Source organism: Crinia signifera, chromosome 12, assembly GCF_055691185.1.
Source record: "Crinia signifera chromosome 12, ASM5569118v1, whole genome shotgun sequence".
Taxonomy (NCBI): domain Eukaryota; kingdom Metazoa; phylum Chordata; class Amphibia; order Anura; family Myobatrachidae; genus Crinia; species Crinia signifera.
The window spans coordinates 35,758,262-35,782,367 of record NC_139228.1 but is presented as its reverse complement, the minus strand read 5'-3'; the positions used below and the strand labels follow the sequence as shown (position 1 = coordinate 35,782,367).

Sequence of the window (24,106 nt, the reverse complement as noted above, 5' to 3'; positions counted from 1 at the left end):
AGTAAATATCCCAACATGCCCTGACCGTTTTATCATGATATTATAGAAAAACTGGCACAGTATGCTGGGATGTGTAGTTCCACAAGAGCTGGAGATGTTTAATGACCCTGCTGTATACGATCCAATTAAGGGGGTATTCAAACAGACTTCAGTATTCAATTGCGTCCGGCTTCCGACAGTTTTTAGTCCGTTTTTGCTGATGCAAGATCAGGTTTTATTTTGTCGAAACTGCATCAGTGAATAAAGACTAAGAAAGTCACTCGCCGATCCAAGCATTTTTCAACTATTAGAAAAAGTGGCATTATGTAAAGTTGACCTAAAACGGCAAAAACAATTCTGTGTTTTTTTTTACGTCGAAAAAACGCAACTTAACTGAATAACCCCCTAAGCTAGCAATAAGCCAAATCCCCTCACCTGAATGAACTCAATTGTCTTATATCCGTTTCTGCCAGTCATTTATACATAGAGGCGCAGTCCTCACCACCCAGCTCAGCAAGACAGACTGTAGCCTCCAACCATGAGAGAATGGCTACAGCAAAGTTTATATTTCATTTCCAATAGTGTGAAAGTTGGGCATGATATACAGATACAAAGCTCTCTCTGTATTTAAATGTATTTTACTTTCACTGGCTAGCCGCTATGCACTTTCCAAATGACGTGCAGGACAGGTGCAAAAGGCGGCTGATGTCTGTGGTAAAACACACAAACAGAAAACAGTACATAATTCCTGATAACATCCACACACTGCATAATCTTCCCAATGACAGGTGGTAAAAAGATAACAGCCTATAAGCGAAAGGGATAACGGATAATGTTATCTCTGTTGTACAGAGAGGCCTGTTCTCTAGTGAAGACGCTGAGCCTGCCAGAGCACCATCCCAGCAGCTAACCAGCTGAGAGAACAGGGCTACTTTACTACTTAAGCCTATGAAGTACAGTGGGTCAATACGGCTTGTGCTGTAATGGCAGAATGGCTGGCAGCCAGGGTGCGAATTGATTTCCTGTCCTCATGTAATAGGGCTGATTAAGGTGCAGATTTAAAGAGATTTTTAAACTCTGGTAACGGAGGAGTGCAGGAGCGGATGTCTGCTTTACATAGGATTGTCATCATCAAGGGACTGAACTCCCATCACCTGGAAGTCTGACACAACCCGATGCTGAGCTGAAAGTGAAGTCTTGGGAAGATCTGATCTGCCCCACTTACCACCTATGCCAAGTACCAGCCTAATTAGGAAAAGTACAACCAACTTTACTCTAGTTTGTCAGTGCAAAGAAAACAAAATCAATGCACCCCTGTAATAGTGGATGGAGTACCAGCCTCTATATCCATACTGTGGTCAGTGCTATGGTAACAACATACAAACTGATCTGTAAGAGAAACTGGCATGAACTAAAATACTACCACAGCAGTGATCGCGAAAATCCCAAGGTGAGTGGTTTTGCGCTGGTGAGTGGTGGGGTGAGATGGTAAGGTGATGGCGGGTGCAGCCACTGGCGTCGGGTAGCCTCAGGGAGCAGCTGCGCGGGTGGCGTCGGGGGAACAATAGTACTCAGACAACAGGCCCCAGGAGTAGCAGCCAGGGCCACTGAGGGGTATTCTGGGCCCATAGCCTAATCCCAGGGAGTTGTGGCCCCGCCCCTTATCAGGAAAAGATTGGCATAAACCCTGTAAAGAAGTTGAAAGGGGGGGGGGGGGGGCGTGAGTGAGATGCTGATGCTGAGCCTGCTGTCAGCACAGCATATGCTGTAGGTGTGTGTTGTCGCTGCTGCCCGGGAGGGGGAAGGGCCGGGCCCCCTCCAGTATACCCGCTGCCCACCTCTCCTCTTGGCAGCCCTGGAAGCAGCCGGGTGATCGGATGGCCTGGGGAGGAGAGCTCCGGCTGCAGGAAGCAGCGTGGATGTCTGCCTCTGCCATGCTGCAGATTTAACACAGGACACCGGCTGCAGCTGCACACGGGGACACTGGAGGGAAAACTGTTATATCTGAATTCTCTCTACATCAGCTGCAGCACGACGTGTCCCCGGGGGGTGTCGGACAGGGTCCCGACAGTCATTTACCCGACGTTGGGATCCCGACTGTTAAAATACCAACGCACAGGTTCCCGACGGCCACCAGCTATTCTCCCTCGAGGGAGAATAGAATAGAAGCGTAGCGAGCCACCGTGCCTGCAGCGTGGTGAGCACAGCAAGCCCGCAAGGGGCTTTGTTGCGCTCACTACGCAGTCCGGCCAGTCAGGATCCTGACGTCGGGCTAATGACTGTCGGGATCCCGACTGTCGGTAACCTGTACCACACCCGTCCCCGGGGACCCACTCAGTATGCTTGCCCTTATCTTGTGGACAGGCTTATATAGGTGTATTCAATGGCTGTTTTGGGTATGCCATGCACTCGCCGTGATTCCCCATTCTTCATGTCCACTGACAGCCCTCCCTCTCATCCTAATCAACGTGTAAGGTGCTCGCTGCCCCTGATGGCGAAAATACCCAAATCCGGCATCCACCTGCTGCCTGCCCTCTTCAGCCAAGACCAGGAGCAGAAGCTCAGGTTAAGACCCCACCCCCACCCTCCTGCAGAGTGCATGTTGACCCCCAGAAGAGAGCCAGAGCATGTTAACCCCTATGGCAATGAGCATTTACCCCTGGCAGAGCACGTAACCCCTATGGCAACAAACATTTACCCCTGGCAGAGCACGTAACCCCTATGGCAACAAGCATTTACCCCTGGAAGAGCACGTAACCCCTACGGCAACAAGCATTCACCCCTGGCAGAGCACGTAACCCCTATGGCAACAAGCATTCACCCCTGGCAGAGCACATAACCCCTATGGCAACAAGCATTTACCCCTGGCAGAGCACGTAACCCCTATGGCATTGAGCATGAACCCCATATGAAGCCCCTGCCTTTATCAAATGCATGGGAGGAAAAATTACAACAAAAAATATATATATTAATGTTGTGCTTGTAAAGAAATAAAGTAATCGAGTTCCTTCAAATAAATAAATTTACTTATAGACACCAAAAAAAAATAAAAAAAACATTCCGTAATTTCAGTTCACCTACAAAAGGATGTTGAGAGCAAAATGGCGGACTTCACCCAAAAAAAGCGAACACCGTTCTCCATTTTAGCATTGAATACACTTTTGGCGGACTATGCTAAATTTCCCATAGAAAATCAAAACGCTTTCTGTTCAGTTTTGGTGAACAGGGAGCGTTGAATATGGCGAACATAATTTTTGGTGAAATAATTTGCCATTATGCCAAAAATTAGCCCTGTTTGCCGAAAAAAAAACGAAGAATGAAGAGCATTGAATACTGCCCATAGAGCGTTGCATGGTCTTGCCTCCCTGTAACTTAGACACTAGCCCTGCAAGATAGCAAGTACTCCTCCTACTTTTTGTCCAGATGTCAATTTACGCTGTATTGATCTTTGAAATTAAATAACAGAATGCAGGCAATCTACTGCTGTGCCATTTTAATGCCACTTTCCAGAGTGCCCTGCAGATTGGCATAAAAGTCTGAATCACCACCCATCCTACCCCATCTAAGATTTTCAGTCTCAGATGGGGAATGTCCTCACGGTGTTCTCCTAGATGGTTCCATGTATTCTGTCCTGGTAGTGTTACTATTCCAGAGTGGTATCTGGGCAATGCTGCTGCTGAAGGAGCGGTATGTCTCCAGGATACTGAGGTGCTCTCTTATCTGGAAGGTGAGGTGCTGAATGGAGATCTGGGCCGCAGACTGTGATTCCCCCAGGACAGCTCTTCCACTGATGGCTGGTACAACATCTATTGTAACATTTCTATGATCTTGCCTAATGAGGCCTAAACTAACAAGATGGATTGCCACAATTTCCCTTTATGCTGTGGCCGGAGTATTAGAGAAATCCAGCAAGTTGGATTTGCCAATTCCAACCAAAAAAAGAATTAAAAAAAATGACAGAACCGCAAATCGCAGATTTTTTAACATGCAGAATTGGCCTAGGCGAATTGCCGATATGATTTCTAATAGTAGGATCAGAACGGAGTATCAGGGAACTGTGGGGCAGATGTATGGCCCTCGTGAGAAACAGCAGAGTTGTTTGGTATTTAAATCCACTTTATCTCTAACTGGAGACAGTGAGGTCTATAAATATAGGGTTGGGATCGTTTGGTCTACAGCAAGATGGTCGACAAGCATTGGGGCGGCACTGTTAGGTCGACATGGGTCAAGGTCGACAGTCAAAAGGTCAACATGGGGTTTGTCACTGTTTTTTGACCCGAATGTTGACATGGACACAGTTTCCAATGCACCGCATCGCTCGCTATGCTTCTCCCACCACGCCCTAGTGGACGGTAGGGCATGAAATACCGCCTGTCGGCACATGTCGGCTCGAAAAACAGTTAAAAACACCATGTCTGCCTTTTGACTGGCGACCTAATGTTTGTGTCGACCTAGACCCATGTTGACCATCTTGCTGTAGAGCCAATGACCGTATCCCATAAATATATGCATGGTTTCCTCTTATCTGTTCTCTCAATAACACTCTCTCTGCCAGTGGCGTAACTAGATACATGTGGGCCCCATAGCAAAAATTTGCAAGGGCCCTATTCATCAACTAATGCTGAAAAATGTGTATAGCACATGATACATTTAGGCAGAGCACCATGAAACAGCAGGTAAGCCTGAGCCTGAGCGCTACTGCACTTTATACGTCACGTGACTTCAAAAAGAACTATTCAGATGCTCCTTATTCTACCTTTTTATTCCTACAGACTCTCAAGCACTATAAAACAGTCTAGTGCCAACGGCCTAAGCGGGACATTATGAATAGATTTGCATCAAATATCAATAGTTTTAAATCTCTAGATATGTGAAGTCGACTGCAGCTTCTAATGCATAAGGGAGAACTGGAACCCCAAAACAGTTAAAACAAAAGAAAAATAAACCACTAGTTATTAAAAAAAAAATTTAAACAATCCAACAATTCACACGTTCTGTATAATATTCCACAACCAGCAAGCTGTAACAGTAATCACAGCAACTATTGGATAAGCAATGAGATATTTTTTATAAGCTATGTGCTTTTTTTTTTTTATAATTGCATGCTGTAGATTCTCATTTATTGCTGCAGGTGCATCTATCTTTCCTGGGGTATTGATGAAGATTCTGCATGTGGTTGAAATAACAATGTAAACTGGATTCCTTATGTTTTTACATGGTTTACACTATATTAGTGCCTACAATTGCCTTTATAAGATCCAAAAATAAGCAATAAGGGCGAAGTAAGAACTCACCACTGTAATGTAAAGCAGTCCTTGATTACTCATTGTGCTGAGGCCCTCTGCTGGAGGCTTGGTGTAATGCAGTGTTTCCCAACTCCAGCCTTTTAACATGTTTTACAGATCTCAGTAAAAATAATGAACTGTGAATTTTATAAAATGGGTACTTGTTTCCTAGCACGGCCACAAATCTTGGCCATTGGGGGTAATTTTAGTGGCCTGCGACGCGACCGACGCGATGCCCCCGATTTTTCCATTGAAATGCATTGAAAAATCGGGTCGGATCGTGTGCGGCTAAAAATGCTTAAATGGTCCACCCGCGATGGCCGCGATTTCCCCATAGGGAACAATGTTAAATGCCTCAATTTACCCGCGATGACCCCGATTTCCCATAGGAAACAATGTTAAATGGGTCAATTTACCCAAATCATCATAGGGAAGAATGGTAAATGGGCCAGAAAGCCCCCAAAAAAACCCCTGACCAGTGAAATGTCCCCCCAAAAGTAGTTCACGCCACCCCGCGATGAACGTGAACCCGAAGCATGGCGAGCGCAGCGAGTCCGCGAGGGGCGGCGGTACGCGTCCTCCGACCTTTTCATACCCCCACTATCCACTAGGGCGTGGAGTGAGAATAGAATAGTGTGGCGAGCGCAGCGAGCCACCGAGCCCGAAGCGTGGCGAGCGCAGCGCGCCCCGCGAGGGGACGCGGATACCTTCACAGGTAAACGCGTCCCTTCGCGGGCTTCACAGGTATCCGCTGCGCTTGCCACGCTTCGGGCTCGGTGGCTCGCTGCGCTCGCCACACTATTCTATTCTCACTCCACGCCCTAGTGGATAGTAGGGGTATGAAAAGGTCGGAGGACGCGTACCGCCGCCCCTCGTGGGCTCGCCACGCTTCGGGTTCACGTTGATCACGTGGTGCCGTAAACTACTTTTGGGGGGACATTTCAATGTTCAGGGGTGTTTTTGGCCCATTTACCATTGTTCCTATGATAATTTGGGTAAATTGAGCCATTTCCCATTGTTTCCTATGTGAAATCGTGGTCATCGCGGGTAAATTGAGGCATTTAACATTGTTCTCTATGGGGAAATCGCAGGCATCGCGTCTGGCCCATCGCACCCAATTTTTTTGCGCATGCGATGCCCGCGATTTTACCCCCGATGACCGCGATTATGATCGTTGTGGCCGTGCTAGGAAACAAGTACCATAAAATGTGTCAGCCAGTCACCAACTGGGAGACCTGCAGAATATGCATTGTTAGGGGTGGCTGAGGTCTGACACCAAAGAAGAGTGACAGTGATTAATACACCTTTCAGACATACATGAAAATCCCGGGTTTTTGTCACATAAACGTGCATCAAACAGTGACAAGCGTTTGTCTTATAGGGTCTTCCCAGGATTTCACTCTCTATCCTAAGCACCGGCAATGGACCCTGGTCACTAAAATCCCGGGATCAAAACCGGGAGTGAAATCCCAGGTAGTAGGTCTGAAAGAGGTATAAATGATATCCAGTTACAGAGGAGAGGGAAGAACCTGCCTTGTGTACTAATGTGATGTCAAAACCAATTTATGCCACACAGACGGTTTACCGGTACCCATGATATTATTATTAATCAGTGGCAAAGTTGTACTGTGAAATGGAGGGCACTGCTATTATGCAAACGTAGGATGTGGACTATGGCACTAGGGGCAGTGTTTAAATGCCCTAATAGGGTGTCCAACCAATGGAGAAGCAGCTTGTAAAACGTGATGCTGTTGCCTTGTGTCTTGTGATTTATTGCTCTTACGTCACCACCAAATGCTGTATACTCCTGGCCTGAGGAGCACAGAACACGACCCCTGCTAAGGAAACACTAGCATTGGGTGTGAAGCCGCTTAGGGCACACCCTGTGCCATACTAGTCTATGACACATATTTATTTAAAAAGGGGTGTAATATAAAATAACACATTGTTTTTACATATTAGACCAAGCCTGGGACACCGGAATCTCTCCACTTCAAATATCTTTGATCAATATTTACAAGATTTAAACACCATTTTTCAATCAGCCAGGACTGAATATCCATTTAATTGTCACCCCTCCACCCTCAGCTATTTCCATTAAACTAGGGTTAATAACTCTACAAAGAGTCTGAAAGTAGAATAGGAAAGAAAATCCTGTATAACGACAGAAATTGTACAGAGCGGAGGCAGGGAAACACGCAAGGCCATACTGAAAGTATTCCGTTTCTAGACTTTTTAATTGGAAACTCCTGCAGGTAGAGTGTACAAGTGAAGATAAGCAAATAAATCCCAATTTAATGGCATCTGTATACAGGCATTACCTCTTCATTGTAAGCCTACAATACCTCGCGGAGCAGGGACCAGCAGTGATTAGCCTGTCTGCAATGACCTTTTAGAACATTGTGTATTTAAAATTAACAATTATTTTACTGGAACCCCCCAGTCTTCATTATATGCAATCTCCTTATTGGCTGCAAACATGAACTTGTTTTGCTATTTTGTTCCCTTGCCCTAGAACATGACCTCTTCTGTTCATACATAGTACTGGGAAACCACCAGGCAATGAGTGCACTGTACATGTCACCTAAAATGTATTTCACATGTCACTTCATTTTATGGGTAGTATTCAATGATTTTTTTTCACTATGTGCAGTGAAGCCTGTGAGGATACGGGGTTCCTCAATCACTGAGACACCGAGCAGATGAAACCAAAATATGGTTTATTTTTATCACAGCACACAAAAGTAGATGAAGACAGGAAAAAGATTCAAATGGTAGCATAAAAACATCCGGGTAGCAAAGTCCTTGTAGCATCACAGTCCAAATAACGAAACTATCACTTATTCCACACAGCAGTGACAGCAGAAACCTGTGCGAATCCACACAGCACCGGACGCTCCACACCAGAGCTTACGTAGGATGCCCCCCCCCCCAGGCAAACGATGCGCTCACAAGGTCCAGTGGCAGAGTATTACCTCTTAGCCAGGATTGCGACTAACATACTGAGCTGGCAGGTGTACAAGTCATTTTAAAAACTTCCAATTTCCCACGGGGCTTAAACTGCCAGGGGGCCGGTACTTGGTTCGGATTGGTGGACCCAAGAGTCAGACACATCCCCCCAGGTAATATCCAGCTGGCCATCTGCTGCTGCCCCCCTGCTGGGTCTGGTTCCAGAAAGTCTGGAAGTGGCCAGAGATATGCAGAGAAGTGTCAACACAAGATACAATACCCAGCTGATTACGTTGTGTGGTGGTCACCCCCTGTGGACAACCTTCCTGTTGATAGCAGGGGAATTGGATCACCCCCTGTGGACATAACATATGGGTGAATCCATGCAATGTTCTTTCCTGGCTATTTCCTGTCAGACCATATTTGGGCAAGAGCGATCTGATCTGGAAATACACGCAGCTATAGGGAATATAGACATATATGGAGAACAAGAGGGTACCGACGGACTAAAAAGTACATTAATCACTACACCTACTAAAATATAATAATTACAGTCTTACAGTGAGTCTTACACTTCACCTGTTGCGCGCCGCCGTCCGGGACCCCCAGCACCCGGACGGTCGGCGGATGTGCGGCTGAGCAGGGAGGCCGGGGACGTTGCCTGGCAGCGTCCCAAGCCTCACTCTGAGCTCGAGCGTCAAGGGGGTTGCTAGGCAACATCCCCGAACTTCCGCCCGGCGTCAGGGTGCGCGGGCGCCTCGCTTCACGCAGGCGGCACCTGATTCAAATAAATAGCCGGCGTCTGCTGGGCACAGACGCCGGTTATAGTTCTCAGCTACCAGCTGTAACTCCCGGTCCCTGGTGTCTTCGGCCATCAGCATCTCATCCTCCTGTTCTGTGAGAGTTGGTTCCTGGCCTCCTGTTTCCTTGAAGAGCTGTGTCCCTGCAGTCCTGTGCGTGCACCTTCTTCCATTCCCATCCTTCCGTGGCTGCTGATAGCTCCATCCTTCCTGGGCCTTCCTTACGGTTGATCCACTCTCTCCATCCTTCCGTGGGTCACGTAAGTCCTCCAGTGGAGCCCAGGTATTTTGCATTTCCCTCCATAGCTTCTCTCTCCCTCCGTGGGTCCGTAGTTCTTTCCGGTGTCATCTGTGCCTTTGTCCTTTCCGGTTCTTCCTTTGTCTGTTTCCCGAGTTCCCGTTAGGCAGGGGTCGACCCCTTTCCATCTGTACCCCGCTTTGGGGAACCTCTAGCCTTTTGTGTACCCCAGTTCCGTTATCCCCATTTTGTCTCTGGTGTCTGCGACTGGGTCGCTATTCCCATCCTTGGCCTGGTGCCGGTAGTTAGGGGTACTTTTCCAGCTAGGCCCTGTAGTCAGAATATCCTTTTGAGCCACCCCCTGACGATCACTCACCCCTTGTCATTTCCTAACTCCTGGCTGCATCGGGGTCGGAGCAGGCTTAACCGGCTCCTTCGGACGCGGCGGCTACAGGCGAAGCCTAGCACCTGCAGGGGTGTTCCATCTGCCCGGGGGACTCAACAGAGTCAGCGTAGGTTTCGCTGTGGCCGTCCTAAACAGCGGTCCCAGCTACGGGCTCACGCCTGACCTTCTAACTTCTCCCTCCTATAGTTCCACCCCGTGCCTCGGCAGGCATCATAACATCACCAAGCTTTATAAATCTACCCCTGAATACTGCCCTATATATGGTTTCATTTCAAGGTAAATCAACCAACGCACATCTCCATGGTTAATCTATCCATTCTCATCAACTTCAGCATGAAACCTATTCCCACCTGTCATTCCCTTCGCCCAGATGCCCCCCGCATTCGCCCATCATAAACTCTGCAGAAAGATCAGCTGTTTTCTCTTGCTGACCTACGAGTGCGTCGGCATTCTACAGCTCCCTACACTGGCTCCCCATCATCTCCAGAACTTACACAACTCGCTTCCACTTACAACAAGCTGAGCAATTCCAACCCTTCATGAAATCTCCTCTTTAGATGTCCCTCTGATCAGGGCTTTCGTCTCTGCTGACTACATCCTCCTAGGTGTCTCCTTTGTCAAATTGCTTAAGGCAAAGGGCAGTATTCAATGAAAAAGTTCTCCGTGCATGGAGAGCGTTTTATTTCGCTCTCCATGCACTCTCCGTGTTCCGGAGGGCTCTCTGCCACTCCTGCTCCCTCTATTCAATGTGGTTAAGACTCGCCGCCACTCGCGGCGAGTCTTAACCCCTGCAGGGAGCAGGGAGCTTTCAGGGAGCCGGAAGCAGCCAGAGAGATTAAAGTCTCCCTGGCTGCTCCAGAGGACTGTGGAGGGGAGGGGGGCTCTCCAGGACCCAGGCTGCACCCCCCTATAGCCAGCGGGGGACCCAGTATTCACTGCATCCGTTTGTGCATAGTTACGTTCGGGTGCAGTGAATATATGAATATCTAATGAGCGGCTCGAGCGCTCCGGCCCCCTGCTGGCTGCACTGTGTAAAAAAAAAAAAAAAATTTAAATTTTTTTTTTTAATTAAATATATATTCATGTGCTATAAGCACATGAATAAAAATAACATGCCCCTTCACAGAAAAAAAAAACCTGATTTTTTTACACCAAAATTTCTTAAAAAAACCTTTTAGTTTAAAAGTTCACATTCCAGCTATCCATCAAAAGATGGAGAACTGCTACACGGAGAGAGACGGAGAAAATCACTTAGAAAGACGGAGAACATTTCACATTGAATAGGGTTGCTCGCTTTTGGAGAGCAAAATGCTCCGTCCAAGGCGAACAAAGCACAAGTTCTCCACAAAACACGGAGAACTTTTCTCATTGAATACTGCCCAAAGAATCCCAACCTCAGCCTTTAAAGCATGGGTCTTCAACCTACGGCCCTCCAGATGTTGTGAAACTACATGTCCAAGCATGCATTGCCACATTTTTTCCTATAAGAGCATGCCAAAACTGTCAGGGCATGCTGGGACATGTAGTTCCACAACATCTGGAGGGCCACAGGTTAAAGACATGTGCTTTAAAGGCACACTAAGGGTTTATATACTAAGATGGGAGTTCTATCGATGATGGGATGGTTGCTATGGGCAACCAGATTCTATTATCTTCTAAAAGGTGCTAAATTAATAAGTAAAATGTGATTAGTTGCTAGGGGAAACTTCCCATATTCAATAGAACTCCCATCTTAGTAAATAAATCCACAGAGTGAATATTTGTTTTGAGCAAAGATGGCTAAATTAAAACCACCAAGGTACTAATTAAGTCATCTGTGCGCAAGCATGGCTATCCTAAAGGTATTCCCTATCAAGTCTGATCAGAATTCAAAATCTGTCAACGTATCTTTTTATCACAACGTCAGCTACACCACCCACACTGAGGCACCATTACTGCTCCTGGCTCACTCATCTGGTCTCCACTCTGCCTGCTTACCACTAGGACTGTACATACTTAAGAGCAAAGTTCTCCTTAACCTTTGTTCTTGTAAGTATGTACTATGGACCCGATTAAACACTGCATGCAGTACCAAATTGTACACCATTGACCAATGCTGCCTCCATTTTTGTGGCATGACATATCCTTAGCAGTGTAGCCACACCGGGCAACCCTAGAGCTCTTGATCTGATGCAGTGTCCTTGAAAGAAGCAGGGAATCCAGCAGTGGGTGACTTTTACAGAAGATGCCTCCCTCGGAATTAGCATATTGGCACACAGTCACTGTGTACAAAGAAACGGCAGTGGTGACTGTAAGACAATACAAATGTACGTCGTCAATCACATATTGTGTCTTGGATGGCTTTCCTCCCCTGTGAATAAAGCTGGCCATACACCTTAAGATTATGGCCTGTATTCAATGCAGGTGGCGAGGGGGTTAAACGGCGGGGGTCATAGAAAACAACCGATCCTCGCTGTTTAACCCCTGCGCCGGCCGCTCACCCTATTCAATGTTCCGGGGGAACTCTCGCTGTCAGAGGACGGCGAGGCTTCCCCCAAACAGCGAGGCTTACGGTTAATGCATGGAGCACGCTGCATTTAGCCGCGCGTCTCGCTGTTTTAGTGGCGGCATACGCCGATTCCCATTCACTCCATAAACGGAGCAAGGGGGTATCGGCGTATGCATGGGGAGTCAGTTGAATATTGACACTGCGAGCTGTGACAGCGAGCAGTCAGCGCTGCTCATTGTCATAGCTCCCTCACAGCATTGAATACACCCCATGCTGTCCAGACATCAAAGCAGTAGGCTTGTTGGAATGAAATTCTGGTCCTGCTTTCGAGGAAATGATAATCACCCATATGCCTGAGACTGGACAGAAGCACAAGTATTTAACAAATTGGTCTAAACTACCATTTTGCCAGCTTAGGCAAACACTGGTTATGCACCAGTCACTGGCTTTGGCACATTTCTGCACGTCTTGGATAAGACCCATTGTGCAGGGACTGTTGTTCCTGAACAATATTCTGTGATTATACAGTCCTGAGCTGGATATGCCTCCGCTCTCTAATAGCTGTAATTCATTTCTTATTTGCAGATTTTTCTGAATGCCTTAGCACAAATAGAGAGCACCATTCCAGTTGTTCCAATTTCAATAATTTATCTCTAATGGAATTATGAAGCGAGTGGCATAATAATAATAACCCTGCTGCCAGGCTTAATATCCCTTGGCTACGAGTGCCAACAACAGAAGGTAGCTCTCCCGTTCTTTGCATACATTCATTAATTAGTCATTTATAGGTAAATTATTTTCTCCTGCACTAAGTGCTACGCTGATGTCACTTGCTCCGATCATTATATAGGCCGCATTCTGTCTGTCTCATCTCAGTCAATGGGGAGAAAACAATATTCACGCTGACCACTGTTGGAGTAAGAAGGGAGAGCAGGTGTGTGCCGGATGTGCACTGACCTGTACAAGCTAGACGCGCCCGTCCACATATTCTGTGCAGCCAACGTTGGACAGTAAGCCCGGTATGTATAATGCAGTTTGCTGCAGCGGTTCCAAAATGGCCGATTATATCAAAATAATTTGATTTGGACTGGCAGCTTACACAAACTGCATTGCTTACTGTACATCATGTCCAAATTCCTCCTCGAGACTTGCCAGTAACACAAAGGGGTCATTGGGTTGAGAAATATTAGTTCAAACACTGATCGTCGACATGGCTTAGATCAGGGGTAGGGGACGTCCGGCCCGCGGGCCATAAACGGCCCCTGTAGCCAGTCTGGGTGGCCTGCCTCGTTTGGCCCGGAGTCAAGTACTGTGGGGGGGGGGGGGGCAGAGCGTGGGACGGGCCGCAGCAGGGCAATTTGTAAGTGGCATTTTCATATATGGCCTCCCGAAGGATTTTTCCCCATTACAAACGGCCCTTGGCATAAAAAAAGGTTCCCCTGAAACATGAAATAGGTCAACATGGATGGTCAATACAAGCATTGGGTTGACATGGGTTTTTCACTTTTTTTTGTTCGAATGTCGACATGGACACCGTAAAAGCGCACCGCTGCGCTCGTCACGCTTGGGGCACAGTGCCTTGCTGGGAATGGCACAAAGGTGGTAACAGACACATAGCATGGGATAAACATGTTGGGGTACAGTCGGGGGTGTGCAGGGGAGGATAGGGTTCCCTTTTTAAATTGAGGTGTGCCAGCAACCAGGACTCCTGGCAGACAGAAATGAAGAAGCTCATCTCCTCCCATCTCCATGGTTTTCTTTCCGGCTCAATATGACGAGCAGGCACCAGTGCTGGTGGTGGCAGGCATAGACCAGCAGAAGGGCAACAAGCAAACCCCTAGATAATGACGATGCCAGTTAATCACAGTTTTCTGAAGGCCCCATACACTAGTGCACCTCCAGTCACATTCCATTTCCCCTAAACACACCCGGCAGCTCCCCGGTAGTCCTTCCATGCGATCTTGCCCTTGATGAGCTGTTTATCGCATATGATCTATAGGATGGGCTGGCGAATAGGGCTGCTCAAAGCAAATCACATGCGATATATCGCAGGTGCTAAACATCAGCCACGATGTGCACATGACGCTTGAGATTCTGATTAATCCTACGTGCAGCAGGTCCAATCACTGGCTTGATGCGCACCGGCCTGCACATTGGATCGGGTCTATTGTCAAACACATGGGATTTAGCTACTTGTATTTCTCATCCCAATCCGTCTGAATCAGCTGAAAAGTGGCCAAATCGCACCAGTGTATGGGCAGCGTTAGTCCAACCATTTTCTCAATATCAACTTCAGCACTGCAGGTGCTGCCAAGACTCTGGGGCTGGTGATCGGAGATCCTGGGAACCACTGCACTCATTAGTCAAAGAGTACAACGCTCTGAGTATTGAAAATAAAACACAAATGCATAATTAAAATAAGAAAACAAGGTTTAGTAATAGGAATATGATGGCTGCAGAGCACAAATACAAAATGCCATGAATTGAATATGTTGCCAACTATGCACTTTAGGCAGCTGTATTGCACAGCGCAGCAAACTTCATTGCAATAAAAGCGGGATCATGTAAACTCCTAGCTCAGGAATAAAACACAGCTAACTTTACAATTAAAGCTATACTGTATATCTATAGTCACAAATAGGACCAAGAGAACCCATCTCTAGTCGTTTCAACGTTCACTTGTCCTGCAAGACAGCTGTTCCCCAAGTTCTGTGCATATTGTAGCTGGTGGCGCTGGGAGATGGGGACTGCAATCTTGCCCTGAGTGAGCTGACCGTGATTCCTCCAATCCAGGCCCTGTATTTTAGAACATGACTGCTGCTGCCAATCAGCAGTCAGGGTACCCTATTCAAGTCCCTTCAGGTCCATCATCCAGTGTCAGTGCAACGATTGATGATCCGGTCTGTATTTGCTCACTGCTGCCTTCAGAGTTGGTCTCCACCATACCGCTCCACAGCTACTGTGTTAGCAGGTCCTGCTTGCTGGCCAGTTGTAGCCGTGTGCTACAACTATTATCCTTTATTTATATTTCACCACAGGGGTTTAGCAGCGCCAAACAAAGTACATAAACAAATGAGCAAGAGAAACAAATCCACAGCACGCTACAAGCCTAAAGGTCCATACACACTGAGCAATTTTGCCCAGCATGTATGGACAGCGATGACCGCTGTCATTGCTGGGGGGAAAGCCGCTAGGTGCATACACACTGAGCCGCTTTCCATCTGCCCGACACCATCAGCAAAGCCGTCCTCCAAGCCTCTCTTCTGCTGGTATTACCAGTAGATGAGCGGCTTTCCCGCCAATGATCCCGCAGATTGGAGAGCTGAGCCATGTTCTGCTATACGGCAGCTCAGCTGTCAGTCCGTGCAGAGAGGAGCTGGAAGTGCAGGCATCTCTCAACGGCTCACGCAGCAAATGGGGGTGTGGGTGGGCTGTAATGGGGGTGTGGTTGGGCTGTCAGCAATTTAATTTAGGGGGGACCCCACAAAGTAATTTCCCCGGGTCCCCATGAATCTCAATTCAGTCCCGAGTACATTCATCTTACTACAGTGGAAATTTTTATGTTTCCAGTGTCTCCCCTAAGTGTTGGTAACCATCATCCGTGCTCAGCTCATATCTGCCTGCATTATCCTGTCATCATTAAATTAACTTCTGCTGGAACTACAGCACTCCATCCTACTCCTGGTCATTAGCTATCATACAATTTGTTCTAGACTACAAAATAACACAGTGGTTCCCAAACTATGTGCCGCGCCACCCTGGGGTGCCCTGGGACACTTGCAGGGTTGTTACGGGGTTGGTGGTCCAGGACCAATTCAATTTAACAGGCAAAACCAATGCTTATGGCTTCCAAACTTAACATATGCGGACAAACAAAAGCGAATCCTGTGCCTCAACACAATTGAATTTAAGGATGACGACATCTCAACACAATTAACTTACTTAATTTTATTTTTTTGCTAAATTTCTCAATAAAAAAAAAAATTTTGGCCTAGGGGTGCCGTGAAGAAATTTTGATACTCTAGGGCAGTGGTTCCCAACAGTTCACATTTTCCAGGTCTCCACACATAATCACAGGTGAAATAATTAGCGCCACCTCTTTTAAAATGTGTCATCGAATAATGAGTGCAGCTGTGCACCTGTGGGGTGACCTTGAAAACGTGCACTGTTGAGGGTCCCTGAGGACAGAGGTTGAGAACCACTGCTCTAGGGCACCGTGACTCAAAAAAAAGTTTGTGAAGCATTGGAATAACATTTTTATACTACTGGTCATTATAACACATCTAATTAATTATATTTGTCATTGCTTGAATCCTGTAACATTCTTTCTGAAGGTGCCCATACACGTGCCGATTCCAGCTCCGCGATGTGTGCTTTGAGATGCGCACTCCCGCGGCATCTCATCACACAGTACAAAAAGTATGTGCTGCACATACTTTTTGTACTTGCTTTTTATTGCATCGCGTGCACAAGGCATGCAATGCGATGCGATGCTATTTAAGCTCAGAACGCACGGCCGAATCGGCACGTGTATGGGCAGCTTTAATGAAGATATTGCTCAGACCTCAGTTTTCTCCATACACCCTCCAGCAATACAAACTCCTTGACAGATGTCACAAATCTAAGCCAATCACAGGTCCTGAGTCTATGAGGGCAAGGGGGTAATTAATAGCTTATTGTGCCAGTAGCCACTAGATGGTGCTCAAACGAGCAATTCAATTGCTTCACCATTCCAATGTGAACAGCTGCCGGTGCTTGCATTTCAGTTTGCAGCATTTGGAGGTAGTAAACTGAAATTAAGTAAAGGTGGCCAGTTTGGGCACCAATACAGCGCTTTGTGTCACGGCTAGCAATTTTGGCATAACAAGCAAATAGTAAAATTGAATTGCTCCCCAAGATCTCCCAAAGTTTTAGACGGGAGATTGACCCATTAATCCAGATTGGGTTCCCAATCAGAATAGGTCAGCGCCACATAATCAACAAGCAGTAGGTAGAATAGGTTAAAGCAGGCATGTCCAAACTATGGCCCTCCAGCTGTTTTGAAACTACAAGTCCCATCATGCCTTGCCACAGTTTTATTATATGGGAATGCTAAAACAATGGCAATGCACGCTGGGATGTGTAGTTTTACAACAGCTGGGGGAGTGCCACAGTTTGGACATGCCTGGGTTAAAAGATGAACAAGGTAAATAGGTCAAAAAAAAAAAAGTTAGACACCGCAAAGGGTTGACAGCAAAAAGGTTGGGATTGATTGACAGTTTTCTGTCAGATTCTTTAGGTTAGACCACATGTAAGCCACATTAGTAGAAATGTGTAACCTCGCACAGAAAAACTTATTGTCAGGGACCCGCCAAGAGTGGTGCCAACAGTAGGTGTCATCATTACTAACAATGCTGTGAATTGCAGTGTTACAAGATAAAAAAAAACAGGTGTTATTTAGACACTGTACAAAAAAAAAAAAAAAAACACAAAAACATTCAAAAAGGTGCTACTGTTAAAAATCCCAGGTTTTGATTTTATTTTATTCTAAAAGGATGTAATTAATTAATATGTTTCTTCCCTTGGCTATTAACATTGCACTTTTATGTCCTTTTCTCAGTGGCTGCAAAACAGATTGATGAGATTTTAAATGATCTAAATTAAGGTCCATACACGCTGGGCAATTCTGCCCAGCATGTATGGACAACAATGATGGGGAAAAGTGCTGGGCTGAACAATCGCTATGGGAAGCCGTCCACCAATACTAATAATACCAGCAAATCAGCAGTGGCCGCCAGCGATGAGCTCACCGCTCATCACTGCCCTGTACACACAGGGAAGGCAGCTCAAATGATAAAACTAAGCTGCATTCAGCTTAAAGTTGCCCAGTGTGTATGGACAGCGATGATCACTGTGCATACACACTGAGCAGCTTTCCCCCTGCTCAGCACCTACGGCGGGGAGGGGACTGCTTTGCGTAGCACAGAGCTATGCAAAGCCGTCCTGAAAGCCGCTCATCTGCTGGTAATACCAGCAGATGAACGGCTTTCCCAGCAAGGATGTGGGAGCGCACAGCAGCGCTCATCGCCGGGGCCATACACACTGGGCGGCTTTGAGCTGAAAGCCAATCAAACATGCTGTTTTGAGCGGCTTTCAGCTCAAATGTCTTATTTTTCAAACCATTTTAATACATCAATGCTATATCTGCCTTCCATTACATATTACCCTGTACTGCCCATGTTTATTAAACTGCCATCCTGTCTGTCACTGCGGTGCTACATTCTTATAGTAACCGTCGAGTGTTTGTGCCCCTGTTCTGTATGGGTGTGGATCACTAGTTTGACAGTGTCTACTTCGACAGTCACTAGGTCGACACATAAAAATTGTTGACATAGAAATTTCAACACAGGAATAGCTCGACATGAGTTTTCCTGCTTTTAGTGTCTATATTGACATGTGGCTCCTTTAGTCCCCACACTTCAGGGCCAGTTCTTTCACTTTGCTCGGCACACTTTACTGTTCCAATTGTAGTCCATGTGGATCGTAAAAGGGCTGGGATCATTTGGTCTACAGCAGTGGTAGCCAACCCTAGCCTACGAGAGCTACCAACAGTTCACATTTTCCAGACAACCTAGCTGCTGCACAGCTGCACTCATTAATCACTGACACATTTTAAAAGATACACAGATGGAGCTAATTAGCTCACTTGTGATTCTGTGAGGAGACCTGCAAAACATGCACTGTTGGTAGCTCTCGAGGACTAGGGTTGGCTACCCCAGGTCTACAGCATGATGGTCGACAGTCATTAGGTCGACACCATTAGGTTGACATGGGAAAAGGTCAACATGGGTCTAGGTCGACATGGAAAAAGGTCAACATGGTTCTAGGTCGAAAGGTCATTAGTTCGACAATATCTATGTCGACAGTCAAAAGGTCGACTTGCGGTTTTTCACTGGTTTTTTTTCCCTGAATGTCAACACAGTCGACATGGACACTGTTTTGCTGCGCTCGCGATGCGTTGGTCACACTATTTTATTCTCCCACCACGCCCTAGTGGATGGTAGGGCATGAAATAACGCCTGTCGGCTCAAAAAAACAGTGAAAAACCCCATATCGACCTTATGACTGTCGACCTAGACATTGTCGAACTAATGACCTTTTGACCTAGAACCATGTCGACCTTTTCCCATGTCAACCTAATGACTGTCGACCAAATGACCGCATCCCTCGTAAAATATGAACAAGTCTATTTGTTAAAAGTCCATAAGAGTGTGGTTGTTAAGCCCCGTACACACGGGGAGATATATATATATGGCTGAGCAATATATTGCTCAGTTTCTCCTTTTCATCAGCGACCAGAGATGGTCGCCGATGAAAGGGAACCTCTGCCAGCGGTGCCGCAAAGGTAATCAGCTGGTCGCAGGAGCAAGCTCCTGCAACCAGCGATTATAATGGGTCTGAAAACGGGAGCGCACACCCGGCGATTTATCGTCGGAGCACACTCCCATCACTGCCAATATGGTCGCCTGCGACCATATTTCCAGCGATTTCAGCCCCTATCGTCCCCGTGTGTACGCAGCATTACACTTTAAATCTTCTGAAAAAGTTTCTTCACATTCAGTAGAACAGAATTAGGAAGCAGCCAATACAATCATCATACGGCTGCAACAAAAAGACTGATAACGCAATAAATGCTTCACATTGTATCGTTTTCAAAAGCGTACACACAGAGGGTTACTGCAATCTATATTATAACATGTCTGTTATGTACAAACTATGGAACTAAACCATGCTATTTGTGTGTGTTAAAGCCAGCACTGCCGCTGTGCCTATTTGTGTCATCCGACTAATACCATCAAAACTGTAAGGCAACAAAACCACTGGTGTTTTTGCTGTTGATAGACAGTTTCTAAGCATTGAAAAATGCGTTTACTAGTGGCAATAACTAAATAATAATAAATAATAATAAAAATAATAATAATAAAAATTGAGTCCTTTTAAACAAAATGTGGGCAAAGGAAACCGTGGTAATTGTAACGCTGTGTAACCCATAGAAACAGTAGATGGAAAAAAAAACGGGTCTGAATCGGGTAGGACCCTGCTTTATTTCCGTTTAGAAATACCAGTTCAATAGAACGGGTAAATTCACTCTGCACCTTCCAGACTGCACAAATTACTGTTTTGAAATGGTAAAAAAAAAAATAAATACTGGGTAAAAAGTGCGGTCTGAAAGGGGCATTAGTGTTTTTAAGAACAATGACAAAACAATAGGGGGGAGATATACTAAAATGTAGTGTTCATTCTAGAACCCGCCATCTTCCAAAACCCATGCAGTTCCTTTTGCCTTGCTGCACTGTCACTCTATGCTGTGGTGCTTCTAGCACAGTGTGGTCTGTATTTCAGCACTGATATGCAGACCAGACGTGTGGTAGAAGCCCCACATCAGGCAGGGAAGAAGAACTGCACAGGTTTTGGAAGATGCAGGATGCTGAAATGAACACTAGTAAATGCTAGTTTGACGTTTTTTTCCCGCGATGGTTTTACAACCAGATTTACTACATTTAGGGAAGATAATTTTAATTAAGTAAAAACATTTTTAAAAAACACACAAAATGTATCAATTGGTGAAAACAAGATGTGTTGGTGGCGGCTGAGATGAGTCTAACTGCAGTATATGATGCTACACACTATACTTCTTTGTACCATATACAAAAATTATCCCTATAAATTGTAAGCTTGCAGCAGGGCCCTCTAACCCCCAAGTCTGTCTGTTACCCAGTTTGTTTTATCACAGTCTACTATTGTAAAGCGCAACAGAATCTGCTGCGCTATATAAGAAACTGCAAATAAATAGATAAAATGAACAACAATTATTTTAGTGTATTAGGGCAGTGGTAGCCAACTCCAGTCCTCAAGAGCTACCAGCAGGCCACGTTTTCTAGATCACCTCGCTGCTGCACAGGTGCACTCGTTACTGGCTGACGCATTATAAAAGATCCACAGGTGGAGCTAATTACTTCACTTGTGATTGCGACTGGAGTCGGCTACCCCTGCATTAGGGGGCAACAGTAATATATCATATTGAGTTAACACTGAAGACCGCAAATATGTATTTATAAAGGGACTGGGTCATTGGGTAGACACTAGGAAGATCTAACGTTGGCAACAATTATAATGGCTCTATATATAGTGCCCAGAACAATAAGAACTATTGCCCCATCAAATACATTGTTATTGCCCCATTATCAATTATTTTCTATTTGTTCATTTAAAAAAAGATGGCCGCCATCAGGTAATAATGTCAGAGCGCACCTTATAATAATATATTGTTATATTGCACTTCCCTGTGTGGACTTCCCACATACTGTAGGTGGCTATTAGAGAATCACCCGCCAAACCAATGAATAGCAAATCCAGCAGACAGGAAAACTGATGGAGATTGGAGACCGGAGCACAAAACTATTCCCACTAATGTTTACAAATGAAAGAAACACAGAAAGGAAACAAACAACAAGTGAGAGGCGGTATTATCAGGAGCAATAATGTAACTATGTCATTGTATAAAGTAACACTTCCCTGTACGACCAGTAACAATATATTGACAGTACAGTAGCTCAGGCTAGCAGGCTGCAGGGGCACCTGGATGTTTGTTTTTGTAAACGGGAAATAAATATTTGGCAGAAATCATCATAGTTTCCTGAACCTGATCCTGGTTCACGGAAAGCAAAAAATGTCCACTCTGCTGCCCCTATGTGCCCCCAGCACCTGACCCGTCTGCTGCCCCCATGTGCCCCCAGCTCCTGACCCGTCTGCTGCTCCCATGTACCCCCATCTCCTGACCCGTCTGCTGCCCCCATGTAACCCCAGCTCCTGACCCGTCTGCTGCCCCCATGTAACCCCAGCTCCTGACCCGTCTGCTGCCCCCATGTAACACCAGCTCTTGACCCATCTGCTGCCCCCATGTACCCCCAGCACCTGACCCTTCTGCTGCCCCCATGTACCCCCAGCTCCTGACTCGTCTGCTGCCCCCATGTACCCCCAGCTCCTGACCCGTCTGCTGCCCCCATGTACCCCCAGCACCTGACCAGTCTGCTGCCCCCATGTACCCCCAGCACCTGACCAGTCTGCTGCCCCCATGTACCTCCAGCACCTGACCCTTCTGCTGCCCCCATGTGCCCCCAGCTCCTGACCACTTTGCTGCCCCCATGTACCCCCAGCACCTGACCTGTCTGCTGCCCCATGTACCCCCAGCTCCTGACCTGTCTGCTGCCCCATGTACCCCCAGCTCCTGACAGGTCTGCTGCCCCCATGTGCCCCCAGCTCCTGACCTGTCTGCTGCCCCATGTGCCCCCAGCTCCTGCCCATAGTATCCATCACCCTATAACCAGCTCCTGCCCGTTGTATAGAGAATTGCTAATGTCACTCACACTCGGACGAGACGAACTGTCCCACCGCCGAGGAGACACCACCTCCGCTCTCCACAAACTGCACCTCGGACACGATGATGTTGTCCTCCAGCACAGAGCCGCAGCCGGTACACACCGCATCTCCCCGGGCTGCGTCCACATCTATGTCCGTGCAGCCGCAGCTCTTACACACCCGGCTGCTCATGGTAGCGGCGGCCGGCTCTCAGCACTACACGTGCGGCACACACACAGTCACCAGGACCCCGGAGCAGTAGCAGCACAGCAGCCGGCTCAGTGACGGCCTACACACGGCCTGACCGCATCTCGCGGGAACTCAACTTAAACTTAACGAGACGTCGTAATGGACATTCGCCACTAGATGTCGCCGTAACACCGCTTAGCGTCACGTCTCATGCCCTCTAGTATTGTGATACCAGGCACCCGGAAACTGTCGCCACCCGCGCACGCCGACATTTTGTTGGTTTGCTGCTCTTGTCGGGTTTATTTGTTAAATAGACACAGCAATACCTGTGGCAGTCTAGTATTATTCCTCACACCTGACCATGTACAAGAAGTATAGCATTTAATAGGCGGGACTGTACTATGGGTCTGATTCGGACCATAGTTGCCTACCCTCCTGCATTCTGCAGGAGACTCCCTGAAATAGCAGCAATCTCCCTCTCTCCCTCATTAGTCTAGCAATCTCCCTCATTTCACCTAGCCCACATTACACGGTTACATTTTGGGGGAATAAAGAAATGAGAGACAGAAACATTTACATTGAATCATCATTGCCATTTCCCAGCACTTACCAAGTATAGTATCTCTTACTAACTGCTTTGGGGCTCATCTACATTGGATATAATTTATTTTGAAAGATTCCTCTCAGATGTAGCAGTACACACCCACGCTTCTAGGTGCCACGTTCACAATCTTTTTTCACAATCTCTCCATATATGGATCTAGGCACGCCATTTGGGAGGAGCATGACACGCCCCCTCAATGGGACGCTGCGCAAAATTCTACTACCAACTATAATCTCCCTGAAACTAGTTATCAAAAGTAGGCAAGTATGATTCAGACCCATTTATTTGGGTCTTAATTCGGGGTTTGCGAATGTGCGATAATGCGCATACACAAACCCAGGGAGCCAATGATTTCGCTCTGAGAAGGAAGGGCTGGGGGCGGACAGGAGGGAAGCAGCAGGGGAACACCCAGTGTTTTATGGGCATCCCCATAAAAATTAGAGATGAGCGGGTCCAGATCCCCGAGATCCGCCAGATCCGAATATCGGGGATCCGGGTCAGATCCGAGTCGGCTCGGGAGTTCCCACCTGAATTCCGGACCAATAACGAGGCCGAACGTCATCATCGCGCTGTCGGATTCTCGCGGGAGCGGGATCTTATAAAAGACGCACGCGCGGCCCGCCATCTTCACTCCAATCTTGGAGAGGGAAGAGGGTGGTTGGGAAGCTCCGTGTGCCCTGTGCTGTGCTCTGTGCCCTGTGCCATGTGCTCCGTGCTGTGCTGTGCTCCGTGACCTGCCCTGTGCCCTCACTGCCCTGTGCTGTGCTCCG

General features: G+C 46.9%; 1 protein-coding gene across 1 annotated transcript in view; it reads right to left on the bottom strand.

The window, feature by feature from the left end:
* Nucleotides 1–22,863, bottom strand: part of BRF1 (BRF1 general transcription factor IIIB subunit) — a 343,261-nt gene extending 320,398 nt beyond the window's left edge. The window contains exon 1 of the mRNA XM_083166801.1: nucleotides 22,552–22,863. Coding sequence (XP_083022927.1) covers nucleotides 22,552–22,735 — 184 coding nt within the window. The 5' untranslated portion in view covers nucleotides 22,736–22,863. The remainder of the gene's footprint in view (nucleotides 1–22,551) is intronic.
* Between the last annotated feature and the right edge of the window lie 1,243 nt (nucleotides 22,864–24,106).